Genomic DNA, 24902 nt, shown 5'->3' with positions numbered 1-24902 from the left:
GGAAGGATTTTTGCTATTTATTAGCTATAAACGTTTGCCAGTCAATTGTCTGTTTACTGTGTAGGGAATAAACTAGATTATCTGTAAACACTACAACTTTCTTTTAATTGGATTTGTTTTTCAATTTTCAATAATTATCTTCTGAGTCCATGTAATAACATCACAAGCTAACAGGACAGCCACTGGCTAAATAAAGGGTGCCTGCCATTGCTGTGGGTGATTCCCTCATTGGTCAGGAAGGGAAGTTGAGGATCCCATGGTTGAGGATGGCAGGGAGATATGATGTAGTGTGAGATCAGCATATTGTTCTGCCAATCAGCATGTTTCTCCTTGTCTTGGCTTTTTTTGGGGGGGGGAGGGGAAACTGGGAAACTTTGTTCTTTTTTTTGCCTGCCTCTTTCAGAAGCCACATTCCTGCTCTGTTCTCCTTGCAGAATCCTAAATATTGCTTTTGATTGTTCACTACAAATCATCCATTAGGACTGCATTGCTTCTGTTCACAAAGAGGACAATAGTTTACAAGGCGGATTTTATATTTTAAAGCCAAATATCTGCATCCCCCTGTCTAACTTTTTGCAGCCCGCACAACCTCCACGTTATAGTATTTGAGAAGAAAAGATTGGGAGCGATCATAGATCCAGCTCTGGGTTACTGGATACTGAAATACAACCTCGAAAACTCTGCTGACCCAAACAGATTGAGGACGTGATTCCCAGACTTTGGAAATAAGTAAATACGCATCTGGGCTACAAAGTCCACACAGAAAAAAGTACTTAACTTCCATCTGTATTCTAATCGTTATGCTGACGGATAGAGTGAGGAGAATTCGACATTCTGACTAGACGTTTCTTTTCTGCACGCAGCACATGTATGTTTGTGTCCCGGGGTAAAGAAGGAAACATTGTTACTGGCAGAGGGGAGGAACATGGTGGTCGCCATTGGGAGTTGTAGCAGGACGATTTATGCAGCATTTTAGTTTGTGTTTTATTACTGCAGGAGATAATACAGAGAACATAAGGAGACCTCTTTGTGCCCAAGCAGAGAGGGGACAAAAAAAAGAAGTTAGTTTTCCAAGTGTGAATTAAAGTGAGATGCAAAAACTGGGAGACAGTGAGAGGTGGGGGTGGAGGAGCCAGCAGAGCCTGGATCAGATTACATTCTTACACTCCTCTCTCCCTCTCTTCAAATCCCTTCCATGAAAGTTTTTGTTAGGGACAGCAGTGAGCTGGTTTAACTTAAAACCCAAACAAGTTGCGTGCATATGTTAGACCGGACTGTGATTTGTGTGGGTGGGTACTTGGAGGAGGGGGTCTTTGTTGGGAGAAGGATTTTGGGCATCGAGAAATAGAGGAAACTAAAAGTGCCTGGAACTAGAGGAATCATCAAGTAAAATGGAGGAGGGCAATGAGAAGAAGCACAGAGGGCTAGGAGTAGCCTGAGTGTTACAAGGAGTGAGTTTGATGACCTCTTAGCACTGTGTACTTGAGGGGAGACAATTTGGCTGAGGCCTTCTCCATCCCTCCTTGTTAAGATGTCTTCCCTGGAGCCTTGGAGCAGCTGGCTTGTGAAGTTGTGTTTCTTTTTCTGTGTCCTTGGGACAGGAAGGACTCAGTTCAATGAGACCATCTATCTGGATCGATGTAAGAAGAGCACAACTTGTGAAGCCTTAAAATACAACATCTGCCTGGGATCTGTTTTACCCTATGCATATACATCAATAGTGCTGGCTGAGGACTCCAACTCCCAGGAAGTAGTTCGCGAAAAGTTGACTCTTTGGACTGGTGAGTATGATATAACAGTTTTCTTTATTACACAGAAAAAAAAATATCATTACTTTGTAAGCTGCAGTGATATCTACTTTTATTGTCCAAATTCCCCGAAAATATGTTTTGTGTGTGTTCGTATAATAATCAAAATCCAGCACACTGATTAGGTAAAGTGAGAAGACTTTATTGGAGCGACGTTTCAACTCTGCTACAGAGCCTTCTTCAAGCAAGAGAGTGTTGGTTCAGTGAGATCCTGATCAGCTCATTTATTTCTGCCCTTCTATGTACTACGTTTTTGGTATTTTTTTTATTTTTTTTATAAGCTTAGAAATATTTATTGACTGAACGTATCTGAGATTATTCTCTCTCTCTGGTCATTCTTTCACTTTATACAGTAATTCAGAATTTGGGACCTTACCAGTTGGCCTATTTGCACAGTAGTCACCATAACTAGTGGCATAATATTCACATCCAGTAAAGACTATAGGCACCCAGACCACTTCAGCTCATTGAAGTGGTCTGGGTGCAGTGTCCCTTTTGCACTTAGTGCTGCAATGTAAAACATTGCAGTTCTAGAGAAACTGCAATGTTTACATTGTAGAACTAAGTCTGCCTCCAGTGGCTGTCTAACAGCCACTGGGAGCGCTTCCTGGATCAAAACGGACCTTTGGTCCAGTATCTGACACTGGAAGTCCTCACGCTCTGCATGAGGACATCCAGCGTCAGATTAATCCTTTCCTATGGGGAGGCATTTGCCGCGCATGCACATTAGCGCCAGCTCATTGCGGGAAGTAAGAGTAGGCGGAGCGTCGACCCAGTGCCAAGGGACATCAGCGCTGGGTTAAGGTAAAAAAAACAAGATTTTCTTTTCACATTTTTCCAAGAGATCTACTACCGCTTTTGGTTCCTAGATATCAACCAGGAACTGGCTATGATATTATATTCAATCCCTGGCCTCTCATTGACTTGCATGGAAGAATTAGCGAGCATGTGCATATGTTTGACATCATATATACTTTTTCTTATTAATTTCTCATGCAAGGAAATAGAGGAGCTTCTTTCTTTTTTTTTCAATGTATCATATTTATTGTTTTTTATCATGGAAATGTAAACAAAGGGGTACAGACATAAAATGGGGTGAGGGTAAATGGTTACACATAATCAGACCACATTGTCCAGTACAAAAATATTTGTTATTTTTATACATTTTGTGTAAGACACATGGTATGGTTACTTTGTTGTTCGAACAAGTTATGGGTTAGAGTGAGCACAGACAGAGTAGCTATTATGACACTACTTTTTGAGGCTTGAAGGGTACATAATTTTTTTTTGCGTCCATGTCATTGGAGGCCGCAGACACAGCGAGTACAACGAGGCTGCAGCAGAGATCCAGCACACAGTGGTACCGATGCTGCTGTGGCATACAGGACAAGATTTTATCCTGAATAACGCTGTGGAGCAACAACGATACACAGGTGTGACACCAGATTCACAACCAGAAACAGTAGGCTTGTACAGACAACCCCTGAGCACAGTCGCCGCTCTCATTGAGGGTCGTAGTATAACTCTTACTGTGTCACGCAGGCCTCCGACTTAGTATAAAAAGGGGGGTATTATAGTGGCTGTTGTGCGGCGCTAACAGTGAGGTCGCCCACCAGACAGATTTATAACTACAACATTGTCTGCGTGGGTATTTGCCGGAGGTAATTGAGGGAGGGGGGAATAACAACCGGGTAAAGGTAAGGGTAGGGGGAAAGGCTGAGATGACTCTGCACCATGTTGGGTTTTGTGATGGTCCGCTGAACCACAATTCTCCAGCTGCCGCTGCTTATATGGGGATTAGATTAAGCGGGCTTCCCTGTATGTCATTTTCCTCGTACAGAGGAGTTTTTTTTTTACCTACAGTTGTGCTCAAAATGTTGCATACCCTGGCAGAAATTGTGAAATTTTGGCATTGATTTTGAAAATATGACTGATCGTGCAAAAAAGTTATTTTATTGAAGGATAGTGAACATATGAAGCCATTTATCATATAGTTGTTTGGTTCCTTTTTTAAATCAAAGTGATAACAGAAATTACCCAAATGGCCCTAATCAAAAGTTTACATACCCTTGAATGTTTGGCCTTGTTACAGAGACACAAAGTGGCACACACAGGTTAAAATGGCCATTAAATGTTCATTTCCCACACATGTGGCTTTTTGAATTGCAATTAGTGTCTGTGTAGAAATAGTCAATGTGTTTGTTAGCTCTCACGTGAATGCACTGAGCAGGCTAAATACTGAGCCATGGGGAGCAGAAAGGAACTGTCAATAGACCTGCGTAACAAGGTAATAGGAGTTTATAAAGATGGATAAGGATATAAAAAGATATCCAAAACTTTGAAAATGCCATTCAGTACTTAATAAGAACTGAGAAATTCAGGGATCTCTTAATACCAAGCTAAGGTCAGTTAGACCAGGAAAGATTTCAGCCACAACTGCCAGAAGAATTGTTCGGGATACAAACAAAAAAACACAGGTAACCTCAGGAGAAATACAGGCTGCTCTGGAAAAAGACAATGTAGTTGTTTCAAGGAGCACAATACGACAATACTTGAACAAAAATTAGCTGCATGGTCAAGTTGCCAGAAAGAAGCCTTTACTGCGCCAATCCCACAAAAAAGCCCAGTTACAATCTGCCAGACAACACCTTGAAACACCTCACAGCTTCTGGCACATTGTAATTTGGAGGGACGAGACCACAACCAACAAGGTCTATTGTGAAAAGAATACCATCCCCACTGTGAAGAATGATGGTGGCTCACTGATGTTTTTGGGGGGGGGGAGGGGGGGGGGAGCTCTAAAGGCACGGGGAATCTTGTGAAAATTGATGGCAGCATGTTATCAGAAAATACAGGCAATACAGACAATTTGCATTCTTCTGCACGAAGGCTTCGCATGGGACATTCTTGGACTTTCCAGCCTGACAATGACCCTAAGCACAAGGACAGGTTGATCCTCCAGTGGTTACAATAGAAAAAGGTGAAGGTTTTGGAGTGGCCATCACAGACTCCTGACCTTAATATCTCTGAGGAGATTTCAAACGTGCGGTTCATGCAAGACGACCAAAGATTTTGCTTGACCTGGAGGCATTTTGCCAAGACGAATGGACAGCTATACCACCTGCAAGAATTAGGGGCCCCATTGACAACTATTACAAAAGACTGCATGCTGTCATTGATGCTAAAGGGGACCATACACAGTATTAAGAACTACGGGTATGCAGACTTTTGCACAGGGGTCATTTCATTTTTTTTCTTTGTTGCCATATTTTGTTTTATGATTGTGCCATTCTGTTATGACCTACAGTTGAATATGAATCAGATTTAAGAAAAAAAATAAAAAAAATATTTGTTTTCTTTAAAAATGGTACATTTATTACCAATTCTCCAAGGGTATGCAAACTTTCGAGCACAACTGTTAGTGCCCTTTGAATGAACGCCAACATTAAAGGGACACTATAGTCACCAAAACAATTTTAGCTTAATGAAGATCATGCCTCTGAAGTTACATTGCTCAGTGTTTGTGACTAAGTGGCTACTAAAAAAGACTGGACATACCCCACTTGCAATACCTTGGTTTGTCTACTTTTGCAAATGGTATGCCATCATGGGGGTAACTCTCATTCCTGGGCTACCACACGGTGTCAAAGGTAACATTACTAATCTGGCAAATTTCAATCTGAAAGAAATGGAATGTGCTATATTTGACCCTGTAACTTTCCAAAACACTGTTACCAAAAGTACTGTTGTACTCGTGAGACGTTGCTGAATACAAATATGTGCATTTTATTGCAGTAAAAGCTAACAGTATTATGACATTTACAGCTAAAATGTCAGGCGGAACTACACATTTAAAAAAAAAAAAAAAAAATCTTAATTTCTCACAGTATTTTTTTTTATTTTATTCATATTAAATTATGTGTCATATATGAATAGTTCATGAGATATTATAGCCCTGTTTCTCCTGAATAAAATGATATATAATAAGTGTGGGTGCACTTAATATGAAAGAGGTGAATTACGGTTGAACAGACATATAGCGCAAATTCCCGTTTTTGTTACATTTTGTTTTGATCTGAACGTGTACAATTGACGCAGTCCTGAAGGGGTTAATATATAGCGGACTTTTGGGATTTTAGCAATGCTGCTACGTGTGTGTGTATGTAGTATGTCAGTATGTGTCAGTATGTGTCTGTATGTATGTCTGTGTGTGTGTGTATGTATCTGTTGTCTGTGTGTGTGTGTATGTCTGTCTGTTTATGTATGTATGTATGTCAGTATATGTGTGTGTATTTATGTCCTTATGCGTGTGTGTGCAGTGTGCATAGGAATTCGTTAATATTTTTTTTATAGTCCGACCGTGAACTGACCCCCTTTTTAAAAAGTTTGAGGACCCCTGCTCTATGACAATAGTCTCATTATGAAACAAATTATCCAGATGAACGCAGTGGGAGGGGGCTTGAGTCCTATTAATTAGGTCTAGTTAGAAGTTAATCGTGTTTGGCTTGTAAAGTTCAATGAGGACTATAAACACTGTAAAACATTTTTATCACCAACTGGAAAATATTCTTTCTTTTTAAAGAAAATTCAAGTAATAGATCACTTTAGGGATAAAAAAGGTTTGCTTCTGAAAGTACCTTTGTCATCATGAGGTGCAATTAATAAGATATATCTAAAAATAACTGGATTGTTCGCAAAGTGGACTATTGACTCGAGTATAAGCCGCGGCTCTCGCGAGACTTACAGTGTGAGCTGACAGAGGGAGCTGACCGGACGGCGCGGAGGAGGAGAGAGCTGACAGGAGCTGCAGGAAAGGTAAGTAACATCTCTGCAGCCCCCAGTCTGTATTATGGCAATGAAAATTGCCATAATACAGACTATTGACTCGAGTATAAGCCGAGTTGGGGTTTTTCAGCACAAAAAATGTGCTGAAAAACTCGGCTTATACTCGAGTATATATGGTAACTTAGCAGCCATGTTGGGTCAGAGAGTTCTGTTATCTGACAAGTACAAGTGAGCAGTATCTTTCTCGCAATGTCCCTCTTTTTTGAGACATGAATGGGAAGTACAAAATAATAGGAAAAATCAATATATGACCAAGGTTTCTTGGATTTTATTGACATGTGCAGCAAGATTGATCTGTGACCACATTCTTAACATGTTCTTTTCATAACCGTACAAATATCATAAAATTTTCTACAAAGTAGCTGCTATATAATTTAAGGTTAACCCTTTGTGTGTCTCTGTGCAGGAATACGAAATGTACCCCGCTGCTGGGAGGCTATCCAGCCCTTGTTGTGTGCTGTCTACATGCCAAAGTGTGAAGGAGGTAAAGTAGAACTGCCCAGCCAAGGACTCTGTCAGGCCACACGGGGGCCTTGTGCTATCGTGGCACGTGAAAGAGGTTGGCCTGACTTCCTGAAGTGTTCTACGGACCGGTTTCCTGAAGGCTGCCCGGTAAGAGAACACACACTGCGTTATTGTATGCCACCAAAACCAAAAACTCAATATAGATTCACTAATTAATCCCGATTGTGAAAATTCTCAATATATCTAGGATTTCAGTAAATTTTGGGAAGTAATAGAACAAATACTGCAAGGAGTGAATTATAATTTTAAAGCTAAACCTTTGCAAAATTTGACTTGCTCGGATTACAATTTTTAGAGTTGTCCTTGCTTGTCCCTCTTCAATCTGGCTTCCATTCCCTCCACTATACTGAAATGGCCCTCGTCAAAGTGACTAAAGACTTAATCTATGCCGGATCTAAAGGTAATTTCTGTCTTAATTCTCCTAACCTCTGTGCTGCTTTTAATACTCATGGCCACTCTTATCTTTTTCAAACCCTTCACAACCTTGGACTCTGTGAAACAGTTTTTTACTGGTTTTCATCCTAAAAAATATTAGGATCCTGTAAAGTAGTAATTGTGTATATATATTTCTATATTTGCATTCTGCTAGAGTTCTCAGGAATGATGATACCCCACCTGTATAACTTTGTCTGGAGTTTGAGGAACTTGTATGGTCAAATAACAGTACTGCCCTTACTTGGATATGACTCTTATCTTACTTAAAGTGACACTATAACTACCAAAACAACTTTAGCTTAATGAAGCAGTATTGGTGTATAGATCATGCCCCTGCAGTCTCACTGTTCAATTAGCTGGCATTTAGGAGTTTAATCACTTTGTTTATACAGCCTTAGTCACACCTCTCTGCATGTGACTTGCATAGCCTTCCTAAACACTTCCTGTAAACAGTCATCTAATGTTTACATTTCCTTTATTGCAATTCTGTTTTAATTTTTTTTTTTATCTCCTGCTCTGTTAATAGATTGCTCTACCCGCAGTAGCCTCCTGTGTGTAATTAAAGTTCAATTTACAGAATAGGAGATAAAAACTTTTAAAGTAAATTACTTTTGATTGAAAATTAAGCCATTTTCTTTTCATGCAGAATCTGTGATCACAGCCAGTGAGGTGTGGCTGCATAAACAGAATCAAAAGTCATTTAACTCCTAAACGTCAGTTAATTGAGCAGTGAAGCTTCAGAAGCATGATCTCTGCACCAAAGCTGCTTCATTAAGCTGAAGTTGTTTTGCTGACTATAGTGTCCCTTTAATAGGGATGTGATTTGGTAATTTGGTGCTATTTCTTAATTTAATCCTACCTCTAACACCAAGGCTATGCCTAACCATAAAACAACTAATGCTAACCCTTCCCTTAACAGGAACCCTATGACTAACTCTAACCCTACCATAGGCATACCCTCTCTGGCATCACTACTGATATCAGTAGAGACATTTCCCAGCTTATACAGTGCAGAGCGCTCTGTGAGCCATCTGTACTGTGTGATTGCAGCATAACTGGGAGATCCCCCTCTCATGCTGTAGCTCCTGCATTCACACAGTTGATCCCAACGCTGATGACTGTTGACAGGGAGACCCTTCAAGGATTTTTTTCAGAACATGGAGGTTTTAGTCTGTCTCCCTCAAGCCAAGATTCCTCTAGAATTATGAACAAATAATGTAGTTGTACAGCAGCTGTGATTTAAAGGGCTGAGTGCAGTCATGGTGAATTAAAGGGCTGTATGCAGCTCTCACTTGTGTAAAAGCCCTGCCCTGCATGATAGTATAGACTATCATGTGGTCCTTGAAGGGTTTCATTTTAATTATTGTTTTTCTTTAGAATACTGCCACTGCCCTTTTCAAAATTATAAAAATACAAAAAAAAGCTATTAAACTTGGCTGTCACCTCTGACAAATGTAAACATTGCCATATATCTGATGTTTTACATTGTCAGAGAAAAGGGACAGGTTCTGTTCACCAAAACCAGTATATTAAAGGGACACTCCAGGCATCCAGACCACTTCTGCCCATTGGAGTGGTCTGGGTGCCATCTCCCATCACTTTTAACCCTGCAAGTGTAATTATTGCAGTTTTTGTAAACTGCGATAATTACCTTGCAGGGTTAATTCCTCCTCTAGTGGCTGTTATCAGACAGCCACTAGAGGGACTTCCGGCTTCTGAGAACACGAAAAGTGTTTTAAATGACGCTGGACGTTCTCAAGCTATGCATGAGGACCTCCAGCGTTGCCGGAATCCCCATAGGAAAGCATTAATTAATGCTTTCCTATGGGGGGGGGGGGGGGGCTAATGCGCACTGCGGTATCCTGCAGTGCCAGGAAAACGGGTTTGTTTTCCTGGCACTGGAGAGTCCCTTTAAGATAAGGTATATAGCGTGTCCTTTTAACAAGTGACAATTTCCTATCTGGAAATGTTTACATTAATTCCAGACTTTGTGACAGATTGCTATTGAACAAAATGGCATATTAATAATTGTTTAAAAGTGCACTCGAAGCACCATAACCTACATCTCAGTGTAGTGCTTATAGTGCAGAGAGGCTATTGGTGCTATCTCATGTTTGGGTTGGGGGGTAGTCTACCTCTTTTAAGAATCAGTTTTCTATTTTAAAAAAAAAAAGGCTCTCTCTGGTAGATGCAGCCATACCCTCTCTATCAGCAATGTTAATGCAAAATTAATACTTCATATTGCCAGTATCAACGCTGTTCAACCCAGGTGCAGTGATAGATTTGGATCATTTATCTAACCTGTGTTGATTGGACAGAAATTATTGGTAATTAAGAAGGATACATTTGGAATTACCAATGTGGCTGATAAGGGGTCAGGCCTATGGTTACTAGGAAAGGCCTTGGTTTTTGCTCTAGTGGTGTTTCCTGTAGTGATTATGGTGTGCAGAGTGAGCCTTTAAATTATAATTTTGGAACAGCTATTTTACATTTATTTCTACATATCAATCTAAGTTCAAGTGCCTTACAGTCTATTTAAAACTGTCTTAGTCTTGTCTCCCTCGTAGACACCTTATATTAATAAATGTGGGGCCTTCTAGTGACACTCTCTTTGAGAGAAGTGGGACACTGGTTTTATGAAATGTCCCTGAGAAAGGACGCACTGTGAACAAGTTTAAGAAATCAGGCTTTTATTCAACCATAGAACACCAAAATATCTACTTGCGTAAACAAGCAAATAAATGAACACATCTCTAGTGTAAAATGTATCCAGACTTGAAGTGAATATTAAATAGACAGACTTTTGCTCCAAGTCTCTGAAAGGAGAATATTAGAACCAGCCACAAGTAAAAACGGTACAGATGAGATTGCAGATTGTCAAGAACCGATAAGGGAATTTCAACAATTAGTTCAAAATAGATGCGTTGGAAACTAGCTGAGCTGTATAGTATTTCCCAAATTTTGATTTCTCTTGTTCGTTCCCAAAAATGCAGGATTAGTGAATAATTCTGGCAGTCCTTCTTGTAGAAGTGATGTAGTGAATTTAGTGATGGCAGAATCATATGCAGAAACCCCAAACATTTTATATATATATATATACACACAAGACTACTGAAGATCACTGGGCCGCTACCACAAGACAGCATGCTAGCTGCAGTTAATGAAGCATTGTCCACAATCCCAACCTGCACCATCACAGAGACCAACAGGCTCATGTATGCCACAGCATTAGTGGTCCTCCAGCTACTTGACTACAAGATCAGGCTCAAAGAGAAACAATGCCCACCATGGAGACTACGAGTGGAAGCCAAGATAAAGACAGCACGGAAGGAAGTTAGTTAGCTGGATCAACTTAACAGAGGTGGGAAGATCAGAGATAGAACCTGGCTGCTGCGGAAGTACAAGAATATGCCCATACCGAATGCACTGGAAACAGCTAAGCACTGGCAGCTTAGCTTAGCAACCAGACTGAGCAGATACACAAGAGAAGCAGAAGCAGTGAGGGCCCCAGCAGAGGTGAGCGCACACCCTGATTTTCTTACTATCTGGCAAGATCCAGTGAGCAGCAGAAGCAATGATGATGGAGGAAGCAACTGTTTCCATCTGCTCTGGGTGTAGCGTTGGGTCTGCAGCACAGGAAGGATGGAGAAGGTTCATAGACAGGCAAATGTGGCAAAATGTACTTTGGGCAAGGAGGGGGTTTATTGTAAGGGAAATTAGGCAGTCTAAATTGTGGAAGGAAAAGGTGAATTGGCATTAAAGGACCACTATAGTGCCAGGAAAACAAACTCGTTTTCCTGGCACTATAGTTTTAACAGGTTCCCACCCTCATGGCCCCCCTCCCGCTGGGCTCTAGGGGGAGGAAGGGGTTAAAGGCTTACCTTTCTCCAGTGCCGGGCGCTCCCTCTCAATGCTTTCCTATGGACGCTGGCGTCTTCTCACTGTGAAAATCACAGTGAGAAGTGCGGAAGCGGCTCTAGCGACTGTCAATGAGACAGCCAATAGAGGCTGGATTAACCCTAATCTAAACATAGCAGTTTCTCTGAAACTGCTATGTTTACAGCAGGCAGGGTAACCCTAGATGGACCTGGCACCCAGACCACTTCATTGAGCTGAAGTGGTCTGGGTGCCTATAGTGGTCCTTTAAGGATGTAGGACTCTAGAGTTGTTTATTTGGCAGTGGGGAATTGGAGGTCAATTGTTTGGAGTGGTAGGGGGGCATAGAAGTCTTGTACCAGTGAGCCCTTAGTTCCACTACTGGTATAGTGTGTGTTTTGAAATTAGTTTGTTTACTTAAGTCCTGTTTAAGCCCGTTTTTACTTATATAGAGAGCTAGTAGTCGCCTAAATATTCTGTAATCCCACACTCCTCAAACGTTTTGCCATTTGAATAGTTGGGAGCCTTGGGAAAGGAAAAAGCATCAGAGATGCCTGCAATTATACTTGGTCCACACTTAATTCTGTTTCATTTCTTTAATGGATTTAGAAAAGTTCAGAAAGGAATCATGTTTCTGTGAGAGAGAGAGAAGTGCAAGGTGGGAGGACGGCAAACTCAGTGGAAATTGGAAGGAACTTAACTTTACAGGAGGGGTAGCAGGTTCATGGAAAATCTCCCAACAGCAGGATAAGCAGTTATAGAATTTACCAAGCTGGATACATTGATGGACATCTACGTCTTCTAAGAATGTATCTCTTCCTCACTACATCCCTTGCTTTCTTATCACTCATTTGTTTTTTTTTCTTTTCAGTCTCCACCCATACCCTTCTGCAGTTTGTTTTTTTCATTTTAGATTGTAATCTCATATGGGTAGGGCCCTCTTCACCTACTGTTTCAGTAAGTCAAACATGTTGTGTTAGAATTTAGTGTTTGGTTTGTTTACCTATTGTACAGCACTGTGGAATATGTTGTATTTCATGATCTTCTTTGCTTCACTTTGCGTTATTTTCCGTGCCCTGTTATTCTACTTGCTGTGTGTGTATCACCAGGCAATGCTTGCTTTGGCTTCTGTAAAGTGACAGCTTGCTACGACTGTCCTGAAATAAGTCCTGAAATAAAAGAATTTTATGCCATACCCCCTTGTCGCCACACCAGGGGGTTAAATTGACAGGGGCATAAAAACTGCATTTAATTTTTGATGCTTTAAACAGTGATCTCATTACCTGTCTTTTGTCTGCCAGCCTTTCTTGCCCATGTGTCTTCCTGCCAGGAATAGTTATGCCAGGAGTGAGATCATGTGATTTCTGTGTATGTAGGATAGAATGTTAAACTGGAAAAATTCCTGTGAAGCAAGGAGCCATAATATTCTAAATCAGACTATCTGTGCTAATATTTTTGAATGTTATACAGCTCAGTACAAATGCAATTTTCCTTGACTCTATACAAATATAATTTTTCTTGGCTTATATCTGTTTAAATATGGCATGTGTATTGCTTGCTTCAAATTCTTCTTAACTAGGCCACCCAAGTGCTAAAATGTTACACCCAGCACGCACAAATTAGTCATGATGCTTGCTTGATAGTATATTTTTTGCAAGAGATAACTGTTAATTACTGTTAATAGTAAAGCTATTCAGCTGCTAACAAATGCTAAAAAAGTATATTACAGCTTACTCTAATACCTTTTAACTTTTTCACGTTATAAAAAAAAAAATTTATAATGCCCTATTGCCCCCTAACTACCCATTTTTATTTTTATTTTTTCGAGTGAAAAAAACATTCATTTTGTTTTAAACTTTCCTTTATTTCAGCACCAGGCAAAACTTTTCATGCCCTGCCTGTCATCACTAAAAGCAGAAATGGTCAAGAGGTTGGAGTAACCATTTAAATGTCATAAAATACATATTTACATGAGATATTAATAAATCTCTTTGCTTTAGACATTTTAACATTTAATCCCATAATTTTCAAAATACATATATATACATTTCAGTATCTCCTAGTTTGCTTTGAGAAGTCCCATAACTGCTGCTATTCAGCTTCAATTGACAGAAGATTCAGGTGTCTGTTATAAAATGAATGATTTGCTGTTACGTTTCATGTAAGTGCATTTTGAACTTCACTGCTTTCGGCCAGACTGGTGGCTATTCTTCTAAACCACATGAAACAAAGGTGTACTGGAATGTTATGTTTTGGATTATAAATTTTGTTTATTTCAGAATGAAGTGCAGAACATCAAGTTCAACAGCTCGGGACAATGTGAATCACCTCTAGTCCGGACAGACAATCCCAAGAGTTGGTATGAGGATGTAGAAGGTTGTGGCATCCAATGTGAGAATCCTCTCTTCACAAAGACGGAACACCGCGAGATGCACGTCTACATTGCTATTTTCAGCTCGGTCACCATTTTCTGCACATTTTTCACTCTGGTTAGTGTTCGTCTGTTCAAAAATAGATTAAAAAAAATTAATGGGTTCAAGAATACAAAACTTCATTTTTAATGCTATAGTGTCTCTCTGTTGCTTTGCAGTATGTAAAATTCAGAAAAAGGTGCATAAGATTAAGTAATTCGGCAATTCAGAATCCTGCAAAATGTGCATTATACATACTGCAGGTCAAATCTTTTCATCTGTTTTCATAAATATGACAAAATTATGTGTCCCTGAAAACATGGTGAATCTGATAACCCTAGTTTTATTGATTAACCCTGCTAGAGAACAATAGAAAAAACACAAAATGTTCATACATGTATAAACCTGCTGCAATCCCACCATTCACAGAAAATAAAAGAAGATAGACAGGTTCTTGCTGTTGTGCAGTCTAACAAATAACTGAATATTTGATAAAACAGGAAGAGTGCAATTTTATTTACTAATGAATATAACACGTTCCTCTTTTTCAGGATTCCTTTCACTTTTATCACTAATGAATTATGCTTTTTAAACTCTATGAATAAAGTCTTTAACGCACAGAGTATAGGAGTAAATCACGTTTCCTAATTAAAATTAAATAAAATTGATGTCTATTTGTTTTCAATCATCTTCTGGAATACATAAATTACTAAAGGCTGAAGTTTTATGTCTTCTCCCCCTTTTTTTAGGCCACCTTCGTCTCAGACTGGAAAAACTCTAACCGCTATCCTGCAGTTATCCTCTTCTATGTGAATGCTTGCTTTTTTGTGGGCAGTATAGGATGGCTTGCCCAGTTCATGGATGGTGCCCGTGAGGATATTGTGTGTCGTGGGGATGGCACAATGAGGCTGGGAGAGCCAACGTGAGTCCTTATTGTGTGTTGGTGTCAGTACTGGTGGTGACTTTTTTTTTTTGCATTTCTACAATGGGGTGCTACATGTCAAAGATGTCTTTATTTTTGTACTTTCATAAGTTATGAAACTTTTTTTTTTGTGATTTTATTTTTAATCTTACATATCACCATTATTTCTTTTCTAGGTCCAATGAGACGCTGTCCTGTGTAATTATTTTTGTCATAGTGTATTATTCCATGATGTCAGGCGTTATTTGGTTTGTCATGCTCACATACGCCTGGCACACATCCTTTAGGGCTCTGGGTACCACTCACCAGCCCCTCTCTGGGAAGACTTCCTATTTTCATCTTGTCACCTGGTCAATCCCCTTCGTACTCACTGTCGCAATACTCGCAGTTGCTCAGGTAACACATCTCACTACATATTGTCAAGTACAATGTATTTGATATATTTTTTGTATATTTTTTTTTGTATATTAAGTATAAATAAGATCATGCATAATTCAGGGTGATATTTACCTCTAAGATTACTACTAAAAGGAAGTAGACAATTCGTGCAAGACCCTCAAAGGATAAGTGTCAGTAATTATTTAGACAGGTACACATTAACACATAGTCACCTAGAATCGCACACACACAAGATGGTGGTTTGCCTTTAAGCCACATCATTGATATATAGCTAATGGTAAATGTAGTATACTAATTGGGGGGTTCAACATTTTAGAGATTTTACGATATCCTGTATCTTGCAATGGCAGCCAGCATCTGAAAAATATGTTCTCTCTGGTTGGTTCAATGCAGCCATAAAGTTTGTCCTGCAGAGTTTGCTGTAAAATGTAGAAGAGGGAATGCATTGTTACTAAATGGAGCCTTTCTCTGACCCGAACTTTTCCCCTTTAGCACTGGTTCAAAGGGGGAAAGATGTGTGACATTTTAAAGTTTGCCCACATGTACATGAACTTGTGAAGGAAAAGGGTTAATTATTGCAGGACTGAAAAATATGATTTTGGATGGATCGACTTAGCCCAATCATTTTCTTACATACTTCTTAATGAGACATTATGTGTTTTAGTGCTGCACTGCACATTTTTCAGCAGCTATAAAGAGGGTGTGTTTGCACAGAACGGTGTAGATGTTGCACAAATCTTGGGGCAAACTATGGTATATTTTTTTTGAGTGGTTTAGAAATCTTGAACTTCCATTTGACAGGTGGATGGGGACTCTGTGAGTGGGATCTGCTTTGTTGGATATAAGAACTATCGTTATAGAGCCGGCTTTGTCTTGGCTCCCATCGGGCTTGTGCTGATCATCGGTGGTTACTTCTTAATACGAGGTGAGCTGTTTAACGTGATCAGAGTCCTGTTTAAAATAAATAAATAAAGCGCTGCATTATTAAACATCAAAGATATCGCCTGAAAAAAAAATCTACTATTACCATGGGAAAAAAATGTGAGCTACAATTATATCTATTTTAACTACCCCCATTTGATGAGCCTTGTCAGTGCCGGCTTTCAAATCTTCCAAATCTTATTAAAAGTGAAAAAAACATTGATTTAAACTGATTTTATAGCTTTGTGTGCTTTTTCCCTCAGCATTAGAACACCGTCCCCATCTTATGAGTTCATAATGTACTAAGTTTGCTTTAAGTATAAAAAATTTCCAAGGGAAATTTGCTCTCAAAAAAGGGAGGACCTGCAGTTAAAATAATACATATGGTCCCTAAACACCACCCAGATCTTCCCACATCCCTTCTGGAACCTGATGGTATTTCTTGGTATGCAGCTTCTTAAATATGGCCACAATCTGAAAATAATGTCTCATTTGTGGGCATGAATCAAAAAAGGTTTCTGTAAGTGTGTGAGAGGAGCGATGGTGTTATTTACAGTCCCTCTGCAGAGCCCTGGTACAGATTACATTTTTTCAGCAGCGTACAAACCAGCACTGAGACAAACTAAACTTACAATCAGTGCTGGGAGGATATCAGTTTCACTCTAACATTCACAGTAGCCATGTTTATTTCAATATGATTTTTATTTTTTTTTTCATTTAAAGGTGTAATGACACTGTTTTCAATCAAAAGCAATCACCCAGGCCTCCTAAGCGAGAAGGCAGCAAGTAAAATCAATGAAACCATGCTGCGATTAGGTAATGCACTTATTTGTTTATATTTTGTTGGTTTGTGTCCTTACAAGAATAAGTATAGAGAAGAGAGCAAAACAAATAATGTATTTTCATATTTGCAATGTGTTTTAAAGGAGCAATATAAGCTCCATAATTACTACATCTCATCTGCTCCCCCATCACTTTTAGCCAGTTTGGATAAGTTTGCAATTGTTAACCCAGAGTGCAGTTTCCTTATTATCAGAGGAACTGAACAGGGCTTGGACTCTGAATGCCAGAGAGAGCTATGGATTTTGTTAAACCGCTCCAAGAAAGTATAACAGTAAAACCATGGGATGGCATTGTTAGACTCCAGAGCACTATAACCTCTACAGTGTTCTGTAGTGGTTATGGTGCTTTGCATGTCCCTTTTAATAAGCACATTATGTTTCCAGTGCACCAGTCGAAAACATTAGTGCTGTCTTACTGAATTTGGTGCAAGATAACATAGAATGTACTTTCGTTCAGACTCTTGGCAAAGTTGAGTAACCTAAGCTTTTTTTTAATACAAGAAGTGAAAAGGTGTGATACTGTCAATATATATAACAATGCATCTGTTTTATTCAGGAATATTTGGATTCTTGGCATTTGGCTTTGTGCTTATCACCTTTACCTGCCATTTCTACGATTTCTTCAATCAGGCTGAGTGGGAGAGAAGCTTCCGGGAATATGTTCTGTGAGTAGTGCTGTAAACGGAATGATCCAAACTAAACACATTGCTGATAATACCTGCATGGAACCTGGCTCTGTTCCTCTTAGAATAAAAAATAAATAAAAAACGGAATAATTGGTATGTAACTTTATTTTGTAACCTTTACGAATTTAATATTATGCTGCCGGTTAGTGTACAGTAACATGGGTGATTATCTTTTTTTAAAACATATTTATATTTATTCATTAAATTCCAGATTGTATCAAATTAAAAATGTGTCTGAAATAGCTGATATGGAAATAGTCTCCAACGTAACTTGTGAATTTGAGTTTGAATGCAAAAATAGCTGAATTGGAAAAAATCCCTCAAGTCAGCTAACCTTTCAGTTTGGCTGCATTAACCTTACATTTTAATTTCCTTCTTAATTACTTTTAGTGAATAACCCTGAAAGTGAATTTTAGGCCATAGTAGCTGAGAAGGAAACGTTTTCCAAGTCTGCTATGTTTTCACTGTTTTGGCCTACAATTTGAGAGCAACTCTCACACTTTTAACCTTGGCTTCTTTTAAAGTGATTTATTAATACTTGTTTTTATAGCAAAGGAATTAGACACTTTATAAACTCCATACAAAAAAGTGTTTTCATAAAATACTGTTTTTGATTAGAGTAACTATTACTGTGTAGGACCCCTTCCCCCGCACCCAAAATTAAAACATATAATGAATATAAAGCTTACCTCTTGTCAGTCGCCAAAGCCAAGTTCCTCCTGAAGTCCGATCCTTCTTTGCTGATGTCACTCCCCCTTGTTGGTGGAGGAAGTATGTCAAGGAGGGTAAGCTGAGGGTAGGAGATGAAGGGGTGCCGTGTCACCATTGGATGGATGTGTAAGGATGCTGATGTCAGAGGTCCAATGTTCACATAATTAACATAAACCACACAGAAGTGTGGCTAATGATGCCCCAAATACGCTGCCAGAGGTGGAGTTACATTTTTCATAGGCGGTGATAAACTCTGTGTTTGCAGCATTTCTTAGTAAAATGCTGCATATACTGAAGTCACTGAAATCACTGAAGTATTCATGGTGCTTGCAGTAAATCTTTAAGCTACCATTACAAGGCTTGTTTTTATGCCTTTTCTATATTTGTGTAGCTGCTTAGTAACTTCTAGTTCTTTTGTTTGTAGTAACAATTTTCTTTGTAGTGTTTCTACCTTAACCTTATTGGCTTCTTGACACCTTTTGTCATCCTCCAGCTGTGAAGCCAATGTGACTATCGCAGCCCAGACTAACAAGCCGATCCCAGATTGTGAAATCAAGAACAAACCTAGCCTCCTGGTAGAAAAGATCAATCTGTTTGCTATGTTTGGCACAGGCATAGCCATGAGTACATGGGTGTGGACGAAGGCCACCATTATAATCTGGAAGAGGGCATGGTGCAGGTGAGACTTGAGATTTATAAATGAGGCTATAAATACGATAAATATGTGTGTGTGTGTATATATATATTAATATATACGCATAAACAAAGAGCTATAAAATACAAGAAATGTAAATTATGTACATTTTATTACATTTAAAAATGTTATAAATCTGGTATAACACAGTTGTGTCTTTAGACTATATTTTCTCTTCCTATGATGTAAAATTGAAGGGACGTATAATATAGATCTACAGAATTATTTTAAAGGGTCTCTTGGTAAAATTTTGATTGAACACCTCTACAATACATGAAAAGACAGCAATTTTTCAAATTTTGCAGCAGATCACTACTTTTAGATGATCTTCCATTCCCAATAGCAGTAACATATTTATCTAACTCTTAACACGTTCCTCCTGAAGGATTCTGGGACGCAGCGACGATGAACCAAAGAGAATCAAGAAGAGTAAAATGATTGCAAAAGCTTTTTCAAAGCGAAAGGAATTGCGGAACAACCCAGAAAGGGAGCTTTCCTTCAGCCTTCACACTGTGTCCCATGAAGGACCTGTGGGTGAGTCTAGCCTGCTTTATATGATGTCTGATGAACAACAATTTATGGTCTCTTTTAAACATAATTTTGTTGAAGATTAGATACTTAAAGGGAACTTCAGACCTCTAAAGCACTTCAGCTTTCTTATGTGTGAAGAGTGTCCTCTTTTTTTCATTTCACAAAAAAATGCACATTTTATTTGAAATTATACCCTTTTATAAATTAACCTTGTTATACCCCCCCTAGTTGTCAATTAGACAACTGATCATGTTACTTACTGCTTTCATTAGCTCAGTGAAGCTAAACTCAAGAGGCAGCAATCACTCAGAGCACCTGCCTTACAAAGACTTCTCATTGAGCTGCATTGGGAAGTCTGTGATTGGACAGCCACAGAAAGTCTGGGCAGGGTTAGATGGAGATGGCTTGTAAAGACTTTAGACAAGAAACCTGCAACATTTGCAAGCTGTTTTATAGATACCCACAACAACAAAAATGCATAATTAAATGCATGCATGTTTATTTTGAGGGTATATCTGCTAAACAGTGATTTTTAGTTATGGTTTTATTTTTAGTTTGGCAATGGCATGTCCCTTTAGTAAAGAAAGAAAATAATAAGTCATGCATGTGTTCATTAAAGAAATGGTTTCGCAATTCCTTAAGCTCCCAAGACAATGGAGGGTTGTATCTTGCAAGTTCGTCATTAACCTCTTGTTGTTAGCAGTTGTAATAGTTTCTTTCATGTGTTGTCATATCCTCATATTATCCCCTTAATGACATACAACGTATAGTGTACATTGTTGTCAGTGGAGCACTTTTGGTAACAAACCCTGAAAACTAACAGGTTCTACTTTTTACAAATATATATTTTTGTGTTGTGCGTTTTAGATTCAGAGACTGCTGTTGAGGTTATAGTCTCAGCAGACCCAATTTTGCAAGGGTTTAGCAATAATTCAGTTATTAATTTGTTGCAGTATTTGTCCTATAACTTAAAAAAAAATTAAATTCATTTTCACAATAAGGACTAATGAATTATTCTATTTGGAGTTATTTGTATAAGTAGTTGCACTAGTTAAAAAATATTGCAAAAAAATATAAGCAAACAGTGACAAAAAAAATCCCTTTTTTAATATTTTATCCTTGCTTACAAGGACACTCTAAGCACAGCTTAATTTATTTGTTCTGGGTCAAAAAGATTTCTGCTGACTCAGCAGTGTTTACATTGCTGCCTAATGCCACCTTTAGTGGCTGTCACTCGGGCAGCCACAAGAGAGTCTTCCTGGTTGCAGTCCTGCAAAGATTGAAGGGCAGATGAGTCAATGCATCTCTGTGAGGAGATTCTTATTGGCGCAACAAGGCGATTGCCGCTCATGCATACTAGCTTCCCTGCTGTATATAAATCCCTATATAAAAGAAATGTTCCTATATAATGTTCCATTTGTTTTGCTTAGAGACACTCCAGATCCCTAAACCTCTAGCTTGCTGAAGTGGTTAATATGTGAAAAGTGCGTCCATTTTTTTTCATTTCTTGCTTAGCCCCAATAACAATTGCAAGCAGAATGATAACAGGCAAACTAAGCATGACATGGGAAACAAATAGACAGCACAATTTTTTAGTTTATGATGATAGTAGGGATACACAGCAATCCTATTTCTTTATGTATTTAATCTGAAAATGTATGTTGCCTTTTTCTTTGTCACAGAATCTCTGCAAACCATTTATAACAGTGTAGCCATGTTCGAATTATGTAATGTTGTTGGAGTTATGTAAGAAAGTCGACCTAGTCGTGTTTTAATTTCTGTGTTTGTTTGTTTTTTTGGAAATTTTGTAAGGGGTTCCTGAGCTTACATACTAACAAATAATATTATAAATATATGGAACAGTATGTCTCTACTATGGTTAAAAAAATTTATTTTTTTGTTATAACTTTCCAAACTGTCTACTTATTGTACATAATCAGGCTAATCACAATGTTTATCCCCATTGCTTTTAGCTGGACTGAACTTTGACATTAACGAGCCATCAGCTGACATGTCATCAGCATGGGCACAGCATGTCACAAAGATGGTTGCCAGGAGAGGTGCTATTTTACCTCAAGACGTGTCTGTCACTCCTGTGGCAACTCCAGGTAATATACACTAATCCTCATGCAGTCACAGGTTTGTGTATCATAAAGTGCAGCAGTTGTTTGCTTTTGGGACGGGTGGGTGCCATTGGTAGTTGGTAGATGTGAGGGCTTGAAATACATATGGGAATCAGGAACATGTATCCTATTCTGTAAAAATCCTACTGACTGACCAACTCCATTGTGTGATTCCGCATGCAATAGAGTAAGTTAATGTGAAGCTCAAGCTTCCTGTAGTTTAATAGGAATCAGCACTGTAGCTAATAGTATGTCTGGATCCCATGACTCCAGGAATGAGAAGAGCAGGGCTCTTGCACTCTCTCGTCACGTAGGGTGTAGGAAGGAGAGCTTCATCATGCAGGAGCCTGGAAAGCTGCATAAAAAGGCTACTTCTGTTTATAAAAACATGGTGCATAGTTTTTGGGTTTTTTTTACATTTTCAATCAGATGTTAACTTGCTTTAGAAGTTCGCATCTTGTGCTTTGTAAATTTAACAAAGTCTAAAAGGCTATTAAAAGAGAAGGAGATAAGAAATTCTAAATTAAACAGACTGTCCAATAAAGTAAGTTTAAACATTAGATCTCTCTTTATAGGAAGTGTTTAGGAAGGCTGTGCAAGTCACATGCAGGGAGATGTGACAAGCTGTATAAACAAAGTGATTTAACTCCTAGATGGCAGAGAACTGAGCAATGAGAATGCAGAGGCATGATCCATACACTAAAACTGCTCCACAAGAAGTGTTCAGGGAGGTGTGACTAGGGGTGTATAAACAAAATTATTTAACTCCTTAATGACAGAATTGAGCAGTGGGACTGCAGAGACATGATCTATACACCAAAACTGCTTCATTAAATTAAAATTATTTGGTGCCTATAGTGTCCCTTTAAAATTGCTATTTGTGAAACCTGTTAACATAGGCCAACTTGAAGAGTCTGGTTTTAACTAAACTAACATATTTTTTCCCAATTGACTTGACTTTAAAAATCGGTTAATAAGTTATATTTTTTGTTTTGTTTTTTCTAAAGACTCCCTAGTGTCCTTTTGATAGAATAGGTTTATCTCCATGAAACTTTGTGCTGACATTAGCTTATGTACATTTAACAATAAATAACTGAGCTCATTTGTCCCTAACAATAAAATCTTGATTTGGTTTAAAAGTTGAACTATTTTGAAGCTGAATGTTTCTTATAGCATTAGTAATGAATGTTTCATAGTAACCTCAATTTTTCGATCTATTAATAATTCTGAAGAGGAATAACCTTAAATGTTGTTGCCTTTCAGTACCTCCTGAAGAAAGAGAGAGCATGTGGTTGGTAGAGGGAGACGTGGCTCATAGGTTAGAGAAAAAAATGATGAAGAAGAAAAAGAGGAGGAGGAAGAAAGAAATACGCCCTGTTGAAGAAACCAGGGGCATCGGTAATCTGTCTGCCCGTGGATCTACTGCTGTACCACGGCTTCCTAAGTTGCCTGCAAAGCCGGGCCTAATTAGTAAAGCAAGAGAGGCACCTGACATGGAAGAGGCACTCCCAGGATTATACAGGGAGTACAGAAGGTGGCCACCAATCCAAGGAAATTTGTATCTAGGCGAGAACATGGATAATAATGTGGGATACAGAAGATACCATCATAGCAATGCCATATCTCATCCTTATGCCACTGATGAGACTCCAGATCAGAGCAGCATTCGGTTCATCCCTCCCCCTAGGCGAGATGGTGTGTTCCAGTATGCAAATAGAACACCTCAATCACATCACGTGGGACCCACAACCCATAATGTAAGAACTCAATCGAGAAGGACAGTTGGTCCCCCGAAAAATTCCAGGGCAAACCTTATGGATGCAGAGCTAATGGATACAGATTCAGATTTTTAGTGATCATGAACACATATTGGATGGGCTCATATGTTTGATGGGAAGCTAGTCAAGAATTGCGACTTAGTCTTCAGATTTTTAGATGTCATGTTACTGGCAATCAGGATGTCCTTAAAATATCTAGAGAGATCCTTGTGGATACATGTTAGTGTTGAAGTATTTTCCAGCTGTTGCTTTGGTTTGTTTGATTTTTAATATGGATAAAAACCACAAACTGATGACCAGAGCCGGGAAAACAAAATAATGTCCTTCTTAGGGCTTCATGAGTTTGTAATCCTAGTCATTACTGCTGTGCAGTACTCACTCCTATGGTTCTCTCTGTCCATTACGCAGAGGTATTTTGTTAAATATGATGTCGCAGACATATATATGTATACATATAAATGAGATTTCCCTTGTGTGCCTTTTGACAATTGGCTATGGCAGAATTCGTGTTGTCTCCTCCTGGATTCCACTTTTAAGCTGTTTCCATGAGAACTTTAAATGTGCCTTGGAGCTGGGAGTCAGTCTGTATCTTGGGATAGCTTTGCCTTGCTGCATAGTATCTCACTAAATTGCGAAGCCTCCAATTCAGAACATGTCATTACCTTATTTTGTATTTAAACAAGGACTTTCAAAGGCCTTAATTGAGATGAATCCTGTCCACCTCTTACCTGGACAGAGCGTTTACAAATGTAGGAATTGTTTCACCTTGTAAATTTTTTTGAAGTCGTAAATTCCAGTGTGTAAATGGTTATATCAAGATATGGTTTTCATTAGTTCTGGATTCCAGTTCTGCTGTTTGCAGTGTTCATTCAATGTTATCATGTTTACGAGAACAAAAGGCTTTGGGTGAAGTTAGAATACCAAGTCTTACTGTTTTTGTTGTTACTTTTTTAACTTTAATATATTCTGTAAATGTGATTCGAGTTATAAACTCCCTTTTTTTTTGTTAAGGTTCTTCATTTAGATCTAAGACTGTCTCCCATTGTTGAGCACAAATATCAGTTTAAATGTCCTGTAGTGTTAAATGTCCAGTAGTGTGCAACTAAACTCAAAGGTCAATTGCCTATTAGTGCATTCAATTAGTTATGTCCAGTGCCAGACCTATACCCTTTGAGTGTTAGAAATGTGGGCAGCTGATTGTTTTTCATATTAAAGAAAAAAATTAGTCCGAAACGTACATGACAGAATTAACATAACACATAAAAACATCTGGGAAGCCCAAACTGAAGACTAAGGACCCAGTGGTTATAATAACCAAGTACATTTATGAAACCTAAAATATCCATCCATACAGTATAGCACAAGAGCTGGAAGGCAACGTGATACAATAACCAC

The 24902-nt window shown here is 38.8% G+C and overlaps 1 protein-coding gene across 1 annotated transcript; it reads left to right on the top strand.

Moving 5' to 3' along the window:
• The first annotated feature begins 402 nt into the window (after positions 1–402).
• On the top strand, positions 403–24902 carry SMO (smoothened, frizzled class receptor). The gene is made up of 12 exons (XM_063448321.1): positions 403–1781; positions 7060–7265; positions 13769–13978; positions 14650–14822; positions 14999–15218; positions 16023–16146; positions 16866–16958; positions 17541–17649; positions 18875–19060; positions 19461–19609; positions 21580–21714; positions 22993–24902. Exons 1-12 carry the CDS (start codon positions 1532–1534, stop codon positions 23580–23582), a joined length of 2445 nt encoding a protein of 814 aa, XP_063304391.1. The 5' UTR covers positions 403–1531; the 3' UTR covers positions 23583–24902.

The sequence above is a fragment of the Pelobates fuscus genome, chromosome 3 (assembly GCF_036172605.1).
Source record: "Pelobates fuscus isolate aPelFus1 chromosome 3, aPelFus1.pri, whole genome shotgun sequence".
In the NCBI taxonomy this organism is placed as follows: Eukaryota; Metazoa; Chordata; class Amphibia; order Anura; family Pelobatidae; genus Pelobates; species Pelobates fuscus.
Note: the sequence above shows the minus strand (reverse complement) of the source record. Positions and strands in the feature narration are given on the sequence as shown.

Excerpts from the sequence above, each read along its gene's own strand:
- SMO (XM_063448321.1), top strand. The coding sequence starts at position 1,532 with ATGTCTTCCCTGGAGCCTTGGAGCAGCTGGCTTGTGAAGTTGTGTTTC. Across the intron at positions 14,823-14,998 it reads ATGAGGCTGGGAGAGCCAAC|GTCCAATGAGACGCTGTCCT; the intron begins GTGAGTCCTTAT and ends TTTCTTTTCTAG. Across the intron at positions 17,650-18,874 it reads AGCTTCCGGGAATATGTTCT|CTGTGAAGCCAATGTGACTA; the intron begins GTGAGTAGTGCT and ends GTCATCCTCCAG.